Source organism: Apostichopus japonicus, chromosome 2 (assembly GCF_037975245.1).
Source record: "Apostichopus japonicus isolate 1M-3 chromosome 2, ASM3797524v1, whole genome shotgun sequence".
NCBI classification, from domain to species: Eukaryota; Metazoa; Echinodermata; class Holothuroidea; order Aspidochirotida; family Stichopodidae; genus Apostichopus; species Apostichopus japonicus.
The window spans coordinates 23411571-23431863 of record NC_092562.1 but is presented as its reverse complement, the minus strand read 5'-3'; the positions used below and the strand labels follow the sequence as shown (position 1 = coordinate 23431863).

The 20293-nt window shown below is 33.4% G+C and overlaps 2 protein-coding genes across 5 annotated transcripts in view; both read right to left on the bottom strand.

The window, feature by feature from the left end:
* LOC139982824 (uncharacterized) overlaps positions 1 to 20293 on the bottom strand; it is a 220871-nt gene that overhangs the window by 155768 nt on the left and 44810 nt on the right. The window lies entirely within an intron of this gene.
* Positions 1973 to 19612, bottom strand: LOC139982991 (receptor-type tyrosine-protein phosphatase alpha-like). 2 transcript variants are annotated; one of them, XM_071996319.1, is made up of 17 exons: positions 19527 to 19612; positions 17257 to 17659; positions 16967 to 17057; positions 15778 to 15854; positions 14404 to 14440; positions 13503 to 13591; positions 12821 to 12952; positions 12503 to 12654; positions 11954 to 12089; positions 11318 to 11449; positions 10816 to 10915; positions 10437 to 10516; positions 8595 to 8720; positions 7276 to 7404; positions 6961 to 7088; positions 6574 to 6709; positions 1973 to 6258 (listed from the first exon to the last, which is right to left on the bottom strand). In XM_071996319.1, the coding sequence occupies exons 2-17, from the start codon at positions 17602 to 17604 to the stop codon at positions 6184 to 6186; spliced, it is 1968 nt and encodes a 655-aa protein (XP_071852420.1). In that variant the 5' UTR covers positions 17605 to 17659; positions 19527 to 19612; the 3' UTR covers positions 1973 to 6183. The 2 variants fall into 2 exon arrangements, with proteins under 2 accessions (XP_071852420.1, XP_071852422.1); XM_071996321.1 differs by having other exon boundaries at positions 13515 to 13591.

Sequence of the window (20293 nt, the reverse complement as noted above, 5' to 3'; positions counted from 1 at the left end):
AATTGGATGCTACAACTTGCTAATTGCAGCGAAGGTCGCAGTCGCTATAACGAAGAAGTGGATTCAAGCAGCTGTTATACGAGTTATAACTGCCACAGCCACATAACACTCCATGTCCGTGCGCCGACTCTCCCCTATACTTGTATATGTAGGTGAATGTGTGACGCGAAAATAACATGCCTGATGCCATAAATTAAATGTGGTAGTAAAATTCCTCATCCCTGCATGTAATGGTACTGACCGAGCATCGTCTATGGAAAATGTGTGCCAATATGATGTCGAAAAAGAACCCGGGAGAATCCGAAAGAGGTCGTTCAACCAGAACTGTGAATGTGTGGATGCTTTGGAAAGAAATAGTTCTATCAAAATAACGCTGAGTTTTAAACTAGCGCCGTTATGTAGTGTGATGTGATGAGAATTTTATTTTTTTCTGTCACAACCCGTAAACTATAGAAGTGTACGTTGTTACAAATATAGCAAAAGCTAGATCATGGTTTAGAAATTTGAGATATTTATTCGACAATGTTTCTGTATATCGATCGCATCCCAAGGGATCGCCCAGTTGTGATTCCTTGGAAACAAGATATAGTTATAGCTAACCTGTTTGATCGTATTCACCGCAAAGCAGTTTGTCGTTATTTCGCGTTTATTTACATTTACATACAAAGTGATAATTTTCTTTTGAGAATTGCTGGTTGATTCCGCCAAAGAAGTAGGTATTCTCTTTGAATGTTCCCGTATAATTTCTTATAATTACTTCGATCATGTCTTTAGGGTTTATGTTTGCGGGCCTATAGCAGTAAGCAGTGTAGGATTCGTACTGAATCCCCAGAGTATATAATCGACAACTGTGTCTACCCAGCTGTTTTTGCGGGGTCAGGTGATAACTTTTACCTGTAAGGGGGTCGTGCGTGAGTGTGCGTATTGTTTTTGTCAATATTCTTTGGTTTGGCGAGCCTTGGGAAGGTTAGATCAGTCATTTTCTTGATTTCGGGTTGGGTAGGTTGTGTGTGTTCTTGTTTAACTAGGCTAATTATTTGAGGATAGATTTACAGCGCGGTAAATTTGCAAAGTGATGGCGCTCTTCTTAAATGAATATCTTGATTATTTTCTTGATATCTTGAATACAGATTGAATATATACTTATAAAAAAGCGGAATCCGTCAGTGAGACTACTTCCTTGCTCCGTGCGCCAGACAATGAGTAAAGTTTGCAACCCCAAAATAGCTTTTATAATAAAAGAGGCCTGAATTACTATTTAGATGTACAATTACACAATGGCATGACACACACACTCAGGATGTGTTTACTAGGATTTCAATCTGACGACCTCAGATGACGCTTGACCTCTACTAAATAACATAATTAGTTTACTCAATATTACCCATCCACACGAATTATGCCTCCTATCGTGAGATATCCTGTTTACAAATTTTCATTGTTTGACGTGTGGTGACCTCTTGTAACCTCAACAAAAACAGTATAGTTATTCTTCTTGTACTAAATATGAAGCATACACATGCTACATATAAAGACGTATTCATACATCCTTTCATTAGATAACAGGTTTACAAGGTTTGACACCTGGTGACCCCAAATGACTTTTGACCACCCAAAAAATAGGGTTCTTGTTCTTAATACGGGCATCCACATTGCAAAGTATGAGATGAGTCAGTTTAATCTTGAGATATCGTATTTACAATATTTTCAGTTGACCTCTGGTGGCCTCAACCGACTTTTGACCACACGAAAAAACCAATAAGGTAATTTTATTTATTATTGGGCACATACGTGTTAAGTACGAGTCTCATCAAAGTTGCCCTTCGTGAGATATCATGTTTCCAAGCAAGGCGTCACACACATCCATGCCATCATAACTGCACAAGTTTCTCCTGTCACCGAAACCAAAAGGAACACTAAGAATAAACCCAAACAAACAAAATACAAAAAACCCATTATCCAACAAACAAAGAGAAAACTATATTTATCCGAGACCACCAAAAAATAAAAGAATAAATAAAACAACTCACCAAAAATACAAGCAAATGGAATCGAACCTATAATTTGATTACTTCATTCATTTCGATATTATTACCGCATGCTAACAGTTAAGAATCGCTGTAAATATTTGAATGTGTTATATTTCGAATTCATTCGGTAAGGAATGAGGTACATTCTGTCTGCTCACTGAGTAAATAAGTAAACATTTAGGAAAACAATAGTAATGATCATGATTATGATAATACTAATAATAGTAACAATAGTAATAACAATACTAATCATATAACAAAAATGATATTCGTTTACATGCATCTGAGAAAGGACGTTTCTTTAATATTTGGTATACATCAAACTTTCTGCGACTTAAGACACCTCTATTGTTCCTTGCCTTAAATAGAAGAAGAGAAGAATGAAAAGACCAATACTACATTCGTAGTTGGCACACGCTTGAATTTTACTAGAGAATGCTACAAATAAATTCAAGTTTATTCAAGTCAACATTAATTTTATTGACAACTCACAATTCTTTTATTGTCAAGTCTAGTCAAGTAACAATTTGATAAGATTACGACTCGAGTCCAACTCGTTGACTTGAGTCAACAACTCTGCAAAAAGGATGGCATGATATAAAACATGCTGATCTGCTTTGGATAGTTCTAATCCACACATAATTGGATACCCTGCAATCTATTTAAGAGATTACCGTGTTTTAAGTAACTGATTGCTCTGGTTTACATAATAGGGCAAAGCTTGTGTTTCGATCATTTGATGTGCAGTTTGGGTTTCAGTTCCAAAATGTATTGAGGTGGATAGTGTAGCAAATTCATCAAAACTTGCAGTTGAAGGAATTACTACTTTAACCTGTAGAGAAACACAAAGAATAAAAGTCTTAGGTTTAAGCATTGTAAACCATTGTATTAATTTAATATGTCATCAATGATAAATACTATTAACCATACTGTAAAACTCATTATGAACCAATCATTTATTTTCTCTATCAGGGTCCATTGTTACCCACTTTACTTTTAATGTTTGCACAAGTTCTTGTGATAAAAACTTCTAAGGGTTTTGTGGTGAAAAACAATGTGACACTGATATTGAAGAGTAAAATATTCCAAACATCTACTCGAAAACCATCTCATTTTCCCCCCAAACTCAAGGTATAATTTATTGAATGTAACATATTTTGAAAGGATAGACCTTCAAATACAAATACAGATCAAAGTAGGAAGACTGTGATATCATCCTGGCAAATGCTCTTCAAACGTTTTACTTATGCTACTATAATCTTCTTGTTGATTTATTCTTGAAACCTGATACCTTTGCTTATCTATAAAGTCTTATGTACTTAGTAGTTCATCAAATATATATATTTTTTTTGCAGAAATATTATTTCCTCTGGTTATAAATGAATACAAAATTCTGAAAACAATCAAAGACATTTTTAGCTGAAGTGACCTGATGACTTCATCCATGCCGCTGTTGCCATGCAGATGCATTTACAAAGTATCTTCACAATAAGCAATTCTTTTAAACAATTTTGCAACGCAAGTCAGCCATCAGAAAATCCTTAAACACTTTCTGTGTTCTTGTTACTTGAAAGGAAACACATGATTGTTTCATTTATCATTACATCAACAGTTGGTACAATGGAACCATTCTGCAAAAAAAATTTCAGTCATGGTACTTTATTTACAGATTAAATCAGTGCTACAAAAGAAGGTGATGATTGATATATGAAACGGAGCACTAAGCCGTTAATATCTTAATACATGTCTTAGTAGCTTTACATTTCATCCATAGTATTTAAGTTTTTTTTATTAACCGTATTTTGACAAGGAAGATGCAAAAGGTTATTTGATGCACAATGAAAGCATAGTTCAGAGAAAAACAATACCTTTGTCTTTTATTTATTTATTTTATTTTCTGTATTAAATTCACCTCATTTGTTTACCTTGGATTGGATAGGGTTCTTTCTTTGCTTTAGGGTATGTGAAGTTATCGATATCTAAAATGACCAGTGTATTCATATGTTATGATTATGCAACTGATTCTGACAAGTTGGATCAGGTTTGAAAAAATAAATAAAAATAAAACAACTTCTCAGTGTACAGCTGACATCACATGTTTGCTTCAAGTTCACTTTTGGTATTAAAACAGGTCAACCTCAAAATAATATTACTTTGGAAGCAATATACAGGAATTGAATGCAAATTTCATCAGAATGTTTTGAATATGGTAAAAAGGAAAAAAAAAAAACAAGCCACACAACCCCGCCCCTGTGTGCCCATTTCTCTACGAAACCAAGCTATAATGAACTATAAAATAAGATGGTGTCATGGCAATACAGAAAATGGTTTCTTGTTTGTCCAAGCGCACGCATGTAATTGAACTGAAAATGTCAAAGGTTCAAAGATTCTAGAAGCGGGTCTTTGGTCTCATGTCACGCATACTAAAACTTGGTAGATGTATGTAGATGCTTCCAGAAAGATGACATCATATTGATATTGGTCATATGAAACAGCTCTGCATTGACTTCAGAAGAAAATGCAAATTCCATTTTTAAATTATATTTCAACATAAACACCATTACTACTATTATATGAGACTATGTTAACATAAACTGATTGAAACGTTGAATTCATTTGATGGGTAAAACTATCCCATGTGATATAAATGCTTTTTAACACAAAGAAAGTAGTGAATTAAGCAAAATTCGGCGTCAAAGGTTTTCGCACAACTAAATAGTCACAACACATTGAAGGGTAATCCAGTGTATCCTTGGAAAGATTCCACAGGACGTTGTGTGTTTACCTCATGTGACTCAGTCATTTCAAGCTTCACACACGTAACATTCATAGCAAACCATCAGCAATGCCTCATTTTCTTAAAAAATAGTTTCGATTGAACCTACTTATATAGTTATAGGCTTTCATTTGACTTATGCCAATTCTAACTGGAATGTTGTTGAAGAACATGTTTTGCTGTGAACTGCATATGGACTAAATTTTGGGGAAGCGGAAGGAGTATGGTTGATGGACCTGTTTTACTTCAATTGGTCAAACTTGTCTCTACTTTTGGGCATCTGGATATTTTGTTAGGGTATGTTAAGTTTATCGCTTCAAGACAACTGTAAGAAACCTGAGGTATTATCGCTTCCCATCCGCTGGTTGGATTCATATGCTAACATTTTTATGGGTGGCACTTTAAATTACAACTGAATCTACAGCAGATTGTGCTGATGATACAAATTAAGGACAGGAAAATATATTTTTGTTATTAAGTATGATAATATCAAAGGAAAGTAATGGTTACTGATTTGTTGACAAAAATTAAGCAATTGTAAACATTGCAAATCAGACATGTGATTATATAAATGCACAAATGAAAAGAATTAAATGTTTACCATGCTTTAGATAACCTTTTATTTTCATTTAGGATCTTGAATTGTTTTTATTAATTTCTGGAAAAATGAAAATATCAGGTAAGTTTTGCAGTGTCATGTAAAGTCATGCTGGCCATCACATGCAGACTTTCGAATTTCATATCTTGTCTTCATTGCAGTCAGCTTTACATCTCAAAGCCAAATCTGGCAATGACAAGAACATTCAAAAAGTATCTTCATTCCAAAACCTTTCATTTTATCTAATTAAGCTAATGAGATTCACCTGCACCCAAGAGAATGTACATGACAAGACGGTCAACCTACATCAGGCAGTGAGAATCATTATGGTTACTTAAAGCAGAATAGAAATCTTAAAATGAGAGATTAATTGTATTACCTCGTATTAAAGAAGAAGCTTCAGCTATAACCGAATCTATAGCAACATTGTAGGGATGATATAAATGAATTTACATCGTCTCCTCAAGTGTAAACAACAGTTGAACAGTAGTCTGTGTACTGATATAATTGTGTACTCCCGTTCATGAGTAATGTATTGTCAAATGCTTATATTGGGTTCATTGTCACGACCTGTCTCTGAGGGCTGTATCAATCGTTGCCTTAGGTGTAATCCCAAATTACCCATAAATGAATCAATTGTAAAAAAAATTAGTAAACTAAAAATATTATTGATTTCCTTTTCAAAATAAGCATAAGAGATCCAATACAAAATGGTTATCCTTTCTTTTGCTTCCATCTAAAAGATTTCAAAGAATATCATAAATGTATGCAGTATCTTCTCAGTAGATCACAGAATAGTCATGTTGGTTGTTCAAATAACACCTCAATAACTTCAGACACAGTATGTAGTTATCCTGAAATGTAGCAATTTAGAAAGAACAATCTGTTAGATTTAGGTCCTGAAACAATTGAAACCTAATTAAAACTTGGAAGGGATAAGATAAGTTATTAATATGTGTGAATTTTATCGTTTTCAAACCTAAAGATGGCAAGCTGATCTTCAAATCGATCAGTCATAAGATAAAGCAGAATCAGTAAGACTGTATGAAATTTCTCTGTTTTTCCAAGCAATAAATGTATTCTTCAATATCATGCATCTTTAAGTTTTTTATTGTACGCTAAATATGAAGAAATGCTTGTTTAAAGCAAGTTCTCATTAAAAACTTTACCTGTGATAACATAAACTTCACATTTTTCCTTCTCAATTGCTGCACAGCCAGATAAACATCACAAGCGCCTTCTTTCTCCAGACGTTGGATTTGAGCTTTAACCGTAACATACACAGCACTGACACCAACTCCATTTCTGAAATGAAAATTAGAAAAATACAGTCTCTCCTGAATTACTGCTAAATTATGTGCATGCATTCTAAAAATGAAGAAGGCAAACTTGTCTATCACAACACTACTAACTGTTTGTTTTAATGTCTTGTGCAATGCAGTGCTGTAGAATTGTGCTTTTTAAGCAATGCTCAATTTTTAAATACAAAATTATTTATCCAAAATCTTAGCAATTATTCTTCATGCTAATATGTTCAAATCAGCAAATATACATACAGACAGTGAATAACTGTAGGACCAGATGGTACGTTTCCAGTTGACTGTATGAAATCTAACATCCTAGGAAGATCTTCATCATCACCAAGAAATGCTTCAAAAGTCAGGTGATTCACAATTACTGGTTGCTGAGAAAAAAAGAACAAGTGAAAATTGTTGTAGATATTTGCAATGAAAGATGAAATCTGTTTGGTAAACTATTTTTAAAAGCAAAGCATAGAGAACAATTCCATTGTACTAAAAAGAAACCTTGATTTAATAAAAAGAAGATGAAAGATGTTCATAAATGTTTTATATCATGATTTCTCAGATTACCTGATGATCTTGGTGCATGACTTGAAATTTCTGTGTTCTGAACAGATCTTGACTTTCAGTGTTAAGACACTTCACTGTGATGAATCCGTAAGTGATCATCCCAGAATCTGGCCAATACTTTGCAGCAGTCTGTAGAATTACACAATGAAGAGGGAGGTGTAAACACGATACATATACCTAACCATGTTATGCTTTTTATAATAAGAAATTTAAATATTTAAATATAGTGTTTCATAGACATCAAGATTCATTTATAGGTTTACTTTTATTGAAAAACAGATCCTCAAATGAGAATTCTAGATCTGTAAATCAAAAAAAAAAAAAAAAAAAGAATTAAACACAAATATGTTTTGAGATGCCATAGTAAATACCAATTAATTTTTACGTATTTTCAGATGACTCAGACACTTCTGAGTTTCCTTTTACCCACAGCTCCTGACCACTCCAATCAGCAATTATAGCATTGGGGAAATATTCATGGTTACGAAACCATATATAACAATATGTTGACTAACCTACAAGCACCTAGTTTGCTGAGTGAGCTCTTTCTGCTGTGAGAGTGGACAGGCCCAAAATGACCATTTTGTGACTTTTGAACTCACACTATAGCACGAACTACCCTGCCCCAACTTCCATTTTATTATCAAAAGATCCAGTTTCAAGGAAGGTCTGACAAGAAGCTGCTAGTTGTAAATTATGGACATGAGGCATAAAGCAATGGATCTTATAAGTTCAGTCTGGTATGTTGAGGTCAATGATCATTGACCTTATACAGTGCCTGTTGATTTGAATATGGATGAAGCTGGGCTGTAAGAATTTGTTGCCTCAGCTGTTGATAGAAATCCTATGGGAAGGTCCATTTTTTCTCCTTTTAAAATATACAAATTTATGTGTACAAGTGATAAAATTAAACTATACAATAGACATTTACAAATAGTTTGGGCATAATTCTATACAGGGTTGTTGAATTTGTAATTCTCTAGAGGAATCTTATCACAAGTCTTATTTCAATGGATAAGGTTCAGAATCAATCTACTTGTCTGATTTTTTTAGACATATTATCTGTACAATTCAGGTTAAAACAGGGTGTTGACAGCAATGAATCAACCAGATTGTTATTAATCAACCATCATGGAATGAAAACTTTGTCTTATTTTACAAATTATCCCAAAAGAATATAAAAAATAATATTAAGATATATGACTGGATGGTGAGATGAGAGATCTAATGATGTGGACAGAGAGAGTGACATATATTTTTTTTCAAAGCTTGAGAGCCTTGAATCTTTGGCAAAACAATTTTACATTGTTTCCACAGACCTTGTTAGCTGTGCTCATGTCCTTCAGCATGATAATGGTACTGCACTTGTAGTCATAGACAATTCTCCAAAAATCTTCCAAAGTTGCAGCCATAGGATCTTGCGTCAAAATTATAGACCCATCATCCTATATTAAACATAGAAATCATTTTTATTTTGATAAAAAACATAAGGCACACATGAATCATGGCCTGACAAGAAAATTTGACACAAGTATTTACACATAGCAAACAACATGTGAAGATTGATATTCTGGTGGTTGAACTGCATTGTTTTAATATAAAATTCCTGCATTAGATCTTTTGATCAAAATCTCATCGAAAGAATGTTTGGTATTATGGATCAATAAATTTGGTGAAAGTATTTATCCACTGATGAATGGAATATTCTGAAAGGTGCATATTACTGAAGAAAGAATATTCTAAATACAGAAAACACCGACTGGTAAGCAAACATTCAAGCATATATTTGCTGTAGTAATATGAAAGTTGAAATTGAAGAACACATAGCATTATGACATCATAGACGATCTACTATGATCCCCTTCCTGGAAAAGTAGTTTACACGATGCAACCATATATATAATTAAAAAGGGGGGGGTGGGGAGGGGCACAGAATGAATGTTGATTTATTGTATACACTAAAAAGTACTGTTATCAGTCCAGGTTGTATTTCTATACCATTTATGGTTTAAGAAATGACACTCAATGCACTTGAGGTCCATCAACATAAACAAACCTGAATAAGAAACTTTGTCACCTTTTATGGCCTCAAATATAACTTTTATGGAGCATAAATGACATTAAAGATATTGAGATCAAGTTTTCAGTTAACATTGCAGAGTATTTTCTCTTTCATGGAAGCGACACATTGTCTACTATGGAGGTAAATGGCAAAATAAAGATCTTAAATGTTCATTATGTATAAACACAAACTAACTGATCCCTACTCTACAATTGTATTTGGTACTATTTTGTAGTAAATAATGACACAATCATGATGATGTTCTTTTCTTCATGAAGTTTTGGGTCATTTGTAGAGATGCTGTCAAAGAAACATTCAAACCATAACACAGTGTCCTTTCTTATTGATTTGCTAGAGATGACAGCAGTAATCAGATGCAAGCCCGGGAAATGTGGTTTCAACATCAATAACTGTGCATTAGGGTATATTCTGGAATGTTTGGCAACATTACATAATTTATGTTTGTCTCTGTGAAAGTTTCTACAACAAACCACTCCACAAAAACCATGCAAGTCTTTAGTTGGTAACCTTAATTACACTGCGTAGACCAGTGAAAATTGAACACTTTGTAGGCTATGTTTTTTTATAGTTTGTATTTAGGCCAAAACGATCGCCTGAGCATGCGTCTGGCTTATGTTTTCATATCGACCCAAAATGAAGACAAATAACAGGCACTGTGTGGGGTTGGTTTGAATTTTTTTTTGGTTCATTCAATCTCTGCAAATGAGCTCTAAATTTGGCTTAAATGTACCCGGAGATGATTGGGATTATTTACAACAAAAAAGGAGTAAAAAGGATTAATTAGACCATCAAAATTATTTATTGCATAATGGAGTTTAAAGTAACTTGTATCATCCAATTTAATGTATTAGTACGATTCATCAATTTTTGGAATGTTGCCTGTACACAGAATACTAGTTCACTTACTAGTTAAAATAGCTTGACTGTTAGCACCATATATTTCTCTGACCTCCATATACAATCCTTTCTCCTTAATTGAAGGACGAATCCTAGAATAACATCACATATTAAAAGAGTTTAACATAGCAATAGTATAGGCAAAGCTTGTGAATAAATGTTCACGTATGGATGTACTAACCTCTAACTTTGTAGCATTAACATAATCATTGCTGCCATGAGTAACACTATTTGACTTCAAGACTGGCCTGGAGGAGTCAACTGTAAAGAATAATCAAAGACCAATTTTTTTGCAAATTCAGAATTTGGTTGAAGACTATCATAAAGGATAATGAGTTTTAAGAAACAGATAAATATCCCATTGTCACTGTAGACAACATGGAAGCAACTTTCATTGATTTAGTCTGATAATCAGATTGAAAGTAAAGAAAAGATACTATAGTTTGATGACTAAGCTTTGAATTTTCTTCTCCGGGATGCATGGTGGCATGTGAGGTCCTACAGTATGCAAAAGTTGGCCCTCAGAACCTTTCAAATGTCATTGAAAGCTTTGTACTTACAAGGAATGATTCCAGGAAATCTGTTTTTGTAGACATTCTCCTCTGCTTCTCCTATCTGCTGCTGCTGAGGCATGTTAAGTTCTTGGATCTTTCTCAGAGCCTGGAGGAGAAAATAACACAACAATATCCTGAACGTAATGATAAGATCAACGAACATGATATTCACATGTCACTAGGCTAAAAATGTATTTGATGACTACCCTTCAAACTAACAACCTCAGCAGAGACAATGTTAGTGTCCATTGGTTTAGGCATAAGATAGTTCTAATAAAGTGTCTTATGGTTGTACAAGAAGGATGAGATAAAGGCCTCATGTCCTTTAAAGTAGTAGTTAGTAGCAAATGCTTACAGAGTTAAGCATCCTTTATAAGGTGTCTTATGACTCATTGACATATCATTAACACGTTTACCTTACTAAACATGATCGTCGGTACAGATGAATGGATAAATGTGACAAACATGCAGTCACAAGTAACAGGTGATGACACTGAATACAACTTACAGCAAATTCGTGAACAGCTTTACGATTCATTGTCTGATCATCCATGCCATTGAACTCTCTGGAGAATGTTTTTGTTTTCTCCGGTGTCAGCTGAGCATGTTGCAAGGTGTCGTAGATATAAAGATACTGCACCTGTTAAAATTAACCATTTATGACTTTTCAAAACATTATAAAGTAGTTAAAAATTCAAAGCAAACCAGAAGAGTACATTTAAAGAAAGGAGACTTCGTGATGATCTTAAATTACTTTTCATTCTCCTCGACATGCATGCTGATTAAATTTTCAATGGAGCCATGTTAAAGATTAACATAATTACTTTTAAATGTAGAGAAATTAAAAAGATCAATTAGAATGTTTATTCATAGCAATTCATGTAAGGTTCTAGTTAGGTCCCTCTTTTGAATTACTGATGATGTTAAAGTAAACTTAATTTATAGTAATTAATTTAAAGTAACTTAAATGCTATTTCAAAAGAACCCAGCAAACTTTAAGTTACATTTAGTTTATTGCAGCAGTAAAACACATATTATCCATAACTAGTCACATTTAAACTATAAGAAAAAATATTTTGACAAACAAAAACTATTGGAAAAGTTATTACTTTAGTAAATCTGACTTTATTACTAAATCACAAACCCGCGTAAGGACCATGTCCATTCTGTGTTCTCTCATATTTCTGATGACATTGTAGACGCTGATTGTACTGCTATATCTAAGCACATCCAACAATTGATACAGGGCTAGAAAAGTACCAGTAGATCCACTCCCATCTCTGTTAAAAAATCATTGTTAAATTACTCACTGCAAATTCACTTGTATGTAAGCATCACAATAAACAATTTTAAAATATAACTTCACTTCACAAAAACTGTATTGCATAGTATTTGATGTCTCTTTTGCTGCAATGGAAAAGTAGCTAATTGTCAACCTTGTAAAGATACCGTAACAGTTGCCACAAGAAATTTTATCTGCAATTTCATATTTATTAATTATATTACTTATGTTATCTAATATCTGTAAGTAAGGAAAAATTGAACTTCACAATGCACTGCATTAAGGAGTTTTTCTAATATTTATCCATAAAAAATGATTATGCTATAATGCTATATGGTAGAAACTTTACATACTATTTTCATATAGGTCTGAATACGAAACTCTCAAGTACATGAGCAGAAAGATTGTTACCTGCAGTGGATGAGCATTGGTGACAACTTGGTCTGCTCTTGCCTCGTCTTTACCTGTTTGATGAAATCAATCAGGTTTGCACAATCTCCTGGAACTCCTCCCTGAGGCCAAATGTGAAATTGAAGCTGGTGGACATTTAGAATTTTGTCATCCTGTACAGAGAGAGAACACAATTTAACTCAAGCGTATTGCTGTGTTTCGTAATGCCTAATTTCTGCACGTTATTAAAATGGTAGAATAATCTGTCTACTTTACAATGACGCACTAGAAGTAGACATTAGGGAATGTACATCAACACAAAATGAATATTTTACTCACAGCAGTGATTATCTTCAGCTTTCTGTTTGTGTATGTTTGATGATTGGTTGCCTCCTGCAAAAGCACAGTCATCTCACCAAACACAGCAATAGTTTTTACCTTGCTGGGCCAATAGCTATAAACATCTTCATCCTTAGACAAGACAAAGGATAGACAAAGTGTAACAAATATAAAGATTATCTGAAGTCTACTAGATGAATTCCTACTGCAATGTTCTAATTTGTTTTAATTCTATATCACCACATGGAAATATTGTTAACTTCTTCACACTCCCTTTAATAAATCTATTAATTATATTAGTATTAAGGAAACTTAAAACTGACAATTCATAGTGTATGTGATTGAGTCTATGCTTGCATTGTGAGTACAGTAAGGTAGTTGATTGGATGTGAATTTATGTTCCAGATTAATTAGCTGCTTTTCAATCTAAGAATTATGGAAATGCTAAAAATAAAATTGACAGTACATTGCTCTTGATACAGTGTAGTCCATTCTATGTTAGTTACAAACAAATAACTTTAATTGTTACTCATATCTAACAATATTTTCATGAAATGACATACTCAATCAGGTGTGTATATTAATCCAGTTCATATTATATCAAGGCATTTGTTAAATAAATTTGATTAAAAGTCTAAACATATCAATGACGTATGTTGTAATCTAAAATTAAACATTTAACCGAACTGCCTACCAGCGTGACTAATGTCCTGACATCTTGTTGCCAAATCATTCTCCAAAATTGTTCTGCAACACCTTTACTTTGAGGTCCTAGGTAATAATGAAGAAGTATTGTTAACAAAAGGCAATGAATGTTATTGCCCCCCAAAACAGCAACTTAACTATATGTGTGCTTTAAATTCAATTTCAGAAATAAAATGCAAACAATTATCCCTTGGAGAATATGCTTAGTACTAAATGGTCAATTCTTCTGCAACATGTTTCATTTCATATCTACAGAAGTTGACATCTGGTAATATTATAGTGTCAGATAAACACAAGGACATTGTCCATTATTAGTATTGGTACTACTCACTTGTATTGTGTTGACAGTTTTGAAGATTTCAGTGATGATTGTTTCATCAAAGACTAATGGCACAAAGTAGTTTTGAAGTTAAGGTACATGGTTTACACCTTTAAGTGTTGGAAAAATTAAAGGTGAATTACTTTGTTGGTTAAATCACCTAAAAGTAACATATTCAACTGATATAGGGGTTCATAGTTCAGTTAAAAAGCTAGTTTGTAACTTAAGGTAGCTACATGTATTATTTTCAAATATTATAGTATTCACAAAGTGTGTTGATTGTTTTAAATTTATATTTAGAATTTAGAATTCTAAGTTGGTAACTTCTCACTCTCGCAGTATAGTAATAACAGCTCAAGAATAACACTGTCTAGTGTTACAATCAGCAACAAACCTGCTATGAAACTGTACAAATAGAAGGAAAAAGTCATGTTATGACTTATCAAACCCCTCTGAAGTAAATGAAGAAACAAATAAGTTATGGTATGAGCAGATGAAAGTCACCTCATACAAATGTGTGGATAATAACAGTAAAATATCTTTGACAAGAATGGTTTACCTATTGCAGCTATGAACCTTGCTTTCCCTTGCTGTGCCTGGAAATGAAATATAGTACTTAATCATTCATATTTTACTTCTTCTTCCACAAACGGTTCAATTTCATTATAATAGAATATGTTATTCGACAAAACTATCCTGAATGAATTCCATAAGGTGTGTAAGCAATTTATGGTCCATATGTTGACTAAATATCCTACAAGCAGTAAAGAAATAAAGCAGATGAGGATAACAACTGTTAATTACACCATTTATCCACTGCTAAAATAAAGTACAGGAAATTGCATAAATTTGATAAATATGGGAAACTAGGAACTACAATGCATTTTCTAGCACAACTGCTTTGACATATTCAATCATTATCTGCCCTTGAAGGGGGAGTCATATTTCAAATTACATGGTAGTGATGGATACTTTACAGCCGATACAAAAGTTATAGAAAAAAAAGTGTCACTGAGCAACAGTAAAATTTATAGAAGAATTTTCCACCGGGGGCTACTCTGTATTATTGCAATTTTTATAAGTAGATAATCAAAATAAGCACAAAATATATAGCAGTACAGAAATAATAAAAGCCAACTATCCGTTTGTACTGGATTAAATACAATGTGTAAGGAGTCCAACACACCTTAATCATATTGCCATTTTGAACCCTCATAACGACAATTTATCACAAGTAACATATATTTGTCAAAAGTAGACTTTTATCACCATATGAGATTCATATTATGGTAGTATTTCTATCAATATGACACATTTAATGATGTTATTGGTCTAATTTGGTATGAAGCTTCACTAATTCATAGGGAACAATATCGTTAAACTCTTTAGCACTCAATTAGGTAAATGAATCCCTCTGTAATAGCTGTAATTATTTGCTCAGTATAAACAGGAAATGTCACACTGTTTGCAATTTTATATTTTAAATGAAAGACAAGGTAACAATAAAAAAAAGCTTGTAATGGGTGAGAATCTACTGGATCGATTAATAAATATCATTAGCCCCTTGCAAGTACATGCAGAAAATGTGTAACCCATACCAATGCTGCCACAGCAATAATACATCACTAGATACATATTTCACTCATGCAACATGAGAGTTAGCAATATGAAAACCGGAACGAAAAAGAAATTTTAAGCAAGATATAAGCAAGCAATAGGCTAGATTTACTATTTAAAATGCTATATATATGTAGTTAGCATGTTCTCACACCATCTACCATGAACAAGTAGAAGAAGAAACAATGATATAATATTGCACTGTAGCAAGAACCATAAACAACCCAATATAACCCTTTACCCAATGCAATGAAGCTTCTTCTTCAGCTAGCAAATTACTCTGCTTCAAGTGCTCGGCAGTTTAACTGATGTATACCTTTATAATGCTGGCATTGTAATAATCTGACTCTCCTGTGTTCCCAGATACCTGCAACTTTACTCTTGTATGATCATCTTATAAAATTACAAGATTCAAAAGGAAAAACATCAACACAGTTGGATGAGCTGTTATAGGAAACATATTTGGACATGAACAAGGTTCATGTCTAAATATATGTTTGGATTATGTAGCAAACGGTGGAAACAGAAAACATGACATTAAAACAAGGTGTTAATAAACATAATTACCATGTATGCACTATATGTTTGAACAGGCTACCAACATGCAAAATACTAAACCAGGCGGACAGGACATCAAAAACTGGATGTACAGTTATACATATTATCCACTTTTTAATAGACATTATACATATTACCAGTAACTCTTGTGTCCTATAAAAATCGGATTGGAACATTGAAAATATAGATTCACATCTTCAAAGATATGAACCAGTGGTAGTGCATTTTTCCAGATGTAAAATATTTGTGATGTATTTTCAAATGGAATAAACAGTTAATGTTAATACCTCAATTCTATTTCCTGTTTCCATTCCTCAGAATATAATTAAGCACTATGTGTTACAAGTGTGTCTTTTAAGTAGGTATAACACTTCACCACACTAAGAGCTGTGATGAATTTGGAAGATCATTTTCCAAGTGATAGTATTTGAAGTTAGTGTAACTTTACTTAAATCTATCTTCATCATTTTTCAATAAGAACATAACAGTTGCCAAAGGTAACCAAATGTACTGCAAATGTTCCCTGCAGGATGGATAAATTATATGTTCTTTGATGACAATTCAAATGGCTTATACAGTGTTATATTGCTTCAATATATACTATTGCTGTAGAATCTTAACAATTCTCGCACTAATGAGGAATAACATAGTGAATTCTACAGTAACAGAATGGAATAGTGCATGCAAAATATAACATCACATCTCACATTATTGGAATGGTGTGCATTTTTTCACTCATGAGCAAACATTAAACACTAAACAAACATTCAAATTTGAATAGTCTCTAAAGCTTATCGTTTAACAGTGAACAAAAGGTGTGATTACTTGGTGTAGGTTGCTTGTTTGTCATCATGCATTTACTAGAAAAATATATGTCGCAATGCAAAGTTATCCTTTAAACAGGAAATTTATTCATAAAGATAACATTCATAAACAGAGGTACTTACATGGTATGGTCTTAGACAAGCTGTTCTTTGATTTCAAACTTTCATGCTGAATCGCTTCAGAACACGGATGTTGCCGACCCCTCGGAAGAACCTGGTTAATAAAGACAAAGAGGTGGTGATCTTATTTCTCCACAGCTGAACTGTATATGAATTACAATGTACAGTTGACAGTATCAGTTAATAATACTTTATAATTACAATAATCTCTCAAAGTCTAACCGTTACTTGAAAACTGAAGAAATTTTTGGCACATCTGGAAATACATAATTTAATAACAAATATATACTCACCATAAACTCCTTGACAACATCCTCGATGACATTTCTTCTGTCTCTGCTCATGTAGTCTTGAAGTTCGGACACTTTGATTGGTTTTGGTGGTGCTGTCTTTTTGGCAGTGTCTACATTGATGTAGACACCTGCATATTGTTTAATATCAACAGGGTCCTCATAATCATTGTCTTGTTTTAACTCTCTTTCTATAGATGCCTTTGATACCACTGTGGATCCAACAGCCTCATACGTTGAACCAGATTCCACCAAGCTGCTAATTTTGTCTCGAGGTACTTCATATCCTTCACACTGGTCTCCCCTGATTGGTTGATTAAGATTTTGATATTGATCTGGTGATTTTAGCATTTTATTTTTGTCAGGGGTATATACTCAGTTTTGTCTTTGACTTCTGTGGGCAAATCTATAGGAACGTAAGAAAAAGAAACTTATTGTCTCGATGTAAAATTGATATGCTAAATGGATAATTATCCTGTACAATCTTATCAAATGATTAACTATAAACATAATATGAGAACCAGGAGTTTACATTCTCAATGAACATCTACTGGAATCAAGATGTTCAAGCTATGTATGTTTGCAATTATATGGTTGATGATGAATTATACAAGTCTCTGTATGAAGTGGCCAAAATAAAGCATTCATATCATAGGGTAAACGTAAATAGCGAACTGCACTTAAAAGCACACAGTAAAAAGATATAAATATAATATCGTGAAAGAAACATTTCCCAATAATTTCTTAGAGATTTTCAACACCCTTCCCTAGATAAAGGAACTTCATTTATTAAGTAGAGATGTCTGTCAAGAAAAAATCTTACCTGCCAATCATTTGTCCGAGCAACTAGTCCTGAGAACAAGCCGTGTACAATGTACATAAATGGCAGATCACTATGTCACCTTACATTACACCTCCGAAATATGTTTTCAATCGATACTCCAATTGTTATGCACAACTGAATTTAATGTTTTGATGTATAATAACAAATAATGCAAATGCACATGAAATAAAGAAACATCTTGCAATAAAATACTTCTGACTGTTTCTTTTACTACGATCCAGGATTGGCATAAGCCGAAGGATTGCCCGATTCCCGCGGTTTTATTTTAAATCCTGCATGTCAAAAGTACTTGAATTTAAACTTGAATTTAACAGACTGTGACCGTGTAGCGATTCATCGCTAAGCGATCGCATTTGGAATAAACGTTTAGTAATAGTCCACTTGCAATTATTTGTGTTTTGTGATCCCGCCTATTATTAATCTTAACATCCTATACATTTCCCGCCAGTCTTTCCTTCCATGAATGAAAATACAATAATTTTGAGAATTTCCATATTTACTCAAGCACAAACTTATACAGTAGCAACAACTATGAGAGGTAGGCGCTTGCTATGGACTACCAGAACTAGCTGCTTGATGACAACAAAGACCTGTGCACTGGACGAACTATGTTTGCACAAAATCCTGACAAATCTCCCAACATATTGTAGCATAAATTCACAAAGAGCCAACATTAAAATGTAGCCTAACCATCTGTATATTCGCTCAAATTGTGACGGAGTTGGCTGGCACAAAAAATATGCACAGAGTACTTTCTTTAATGCTGCTATCTTTGACCACTGCTATCTTCGACCATTAGTGTGGTGATAGGCAACCATCGGGATGCAAGAAAAAAGAAATGTAACACACTTTGTGTAGCCTTGTTTACAACTTTCAATTGGCTGGAAATCGGCAATAGTTTGGAAGGTATGTGCTATGTTTTTGAAGAGGAAATGTAGTATTTTACGTACACCATTGCTGTGGCGATGGATTGAAGGTTTCAATTTTGACAAGTTTTCACCAGTTTAATATGTTCGTTTTTGGTGGTGATTGATTTTATCCACAAAGGAAAAAGAATCATCAAGAATGGTTAAAGAATGGTTAAAAAGAATGGTTAAAAACTTTAAATAGTAAGTAATTAAAACAACCATCTACATCACAAAAAGTTATTTAATGAAATTAATCTAACGTATTCGTTTGTCTTGATTAATAAAAGCATGCATACTTACGGAATTATTGAAATCATGAAAGCACTCGCGTATCAGTTACACGATCCTCCTCCCCCCCCCCCTGGTAAACAGGCACCCCCGTTTTGTGTGTTTTCGATTCGGGTACCCACAAATTTTGTTTGGGTATCTGACTCATGCCTAGTAGCATCAAAATGTATTGAATGTTAATAAATATGAAAGAAAAAATATTATGTGACTATTTCTGATCAGCTGAAAAATACCTTGATCCTTGTCGATTGCAATATTATTGGTAAAAGACATTGGATCTGGTGGAGGTGGAGAGGCTTTTCTGGATCTATTCCTGAAAATAATTCAAGGAATGAAAGTAACTATATAGTGAGGGTGAAATTAATCGTTAACATCATACAAACTAATTCCTATGGGTACATGGAATCAGTAAATGTCGTTTCTGTGAAAATTGCTAGCTCTGCCTGTGATATAAGCCTTGTGTGCTTACCATATACTACAAAGATACACATAATTTTAATTCTAAGGAAAACTGGCTGTAGTTAAAAGAAGATCCCTTTCATCAAAATGAATTAAGTTAAACACCAACTATATGGGAAAATGTTGATATTAGTTTAAAAATATCTCTGCACTTGGTCAAGAAATTATTACCAGTTTCTCCAGATCTTCTTGGGCTCACTCAAAATATAGTTTCATGTGAGTAAACTAAACACATTTAATACGCACAATATTGGTCAAAGTTCACATGTTGCCAACTGATTTTTACCAAATTTGAAAATGGAGCAAAACTTTGAAGTTTGTTGCTGCATATTATTGAAACTGATTATAATACGTACTAGAAATACTTTGTGTACTGCTTGAATCTGGTTGAATTGAATTTAATCAGGTCTTTTATGTAATAACAAGATTGATCTTACTTAAACTACAATGAGTGTAGTCAGAGTAGATGTACTACTGTAATTCTACTCACTTGTATTTACACAGTCATGCATTCTTGATGGTGGATTCACAAAATGGGAGA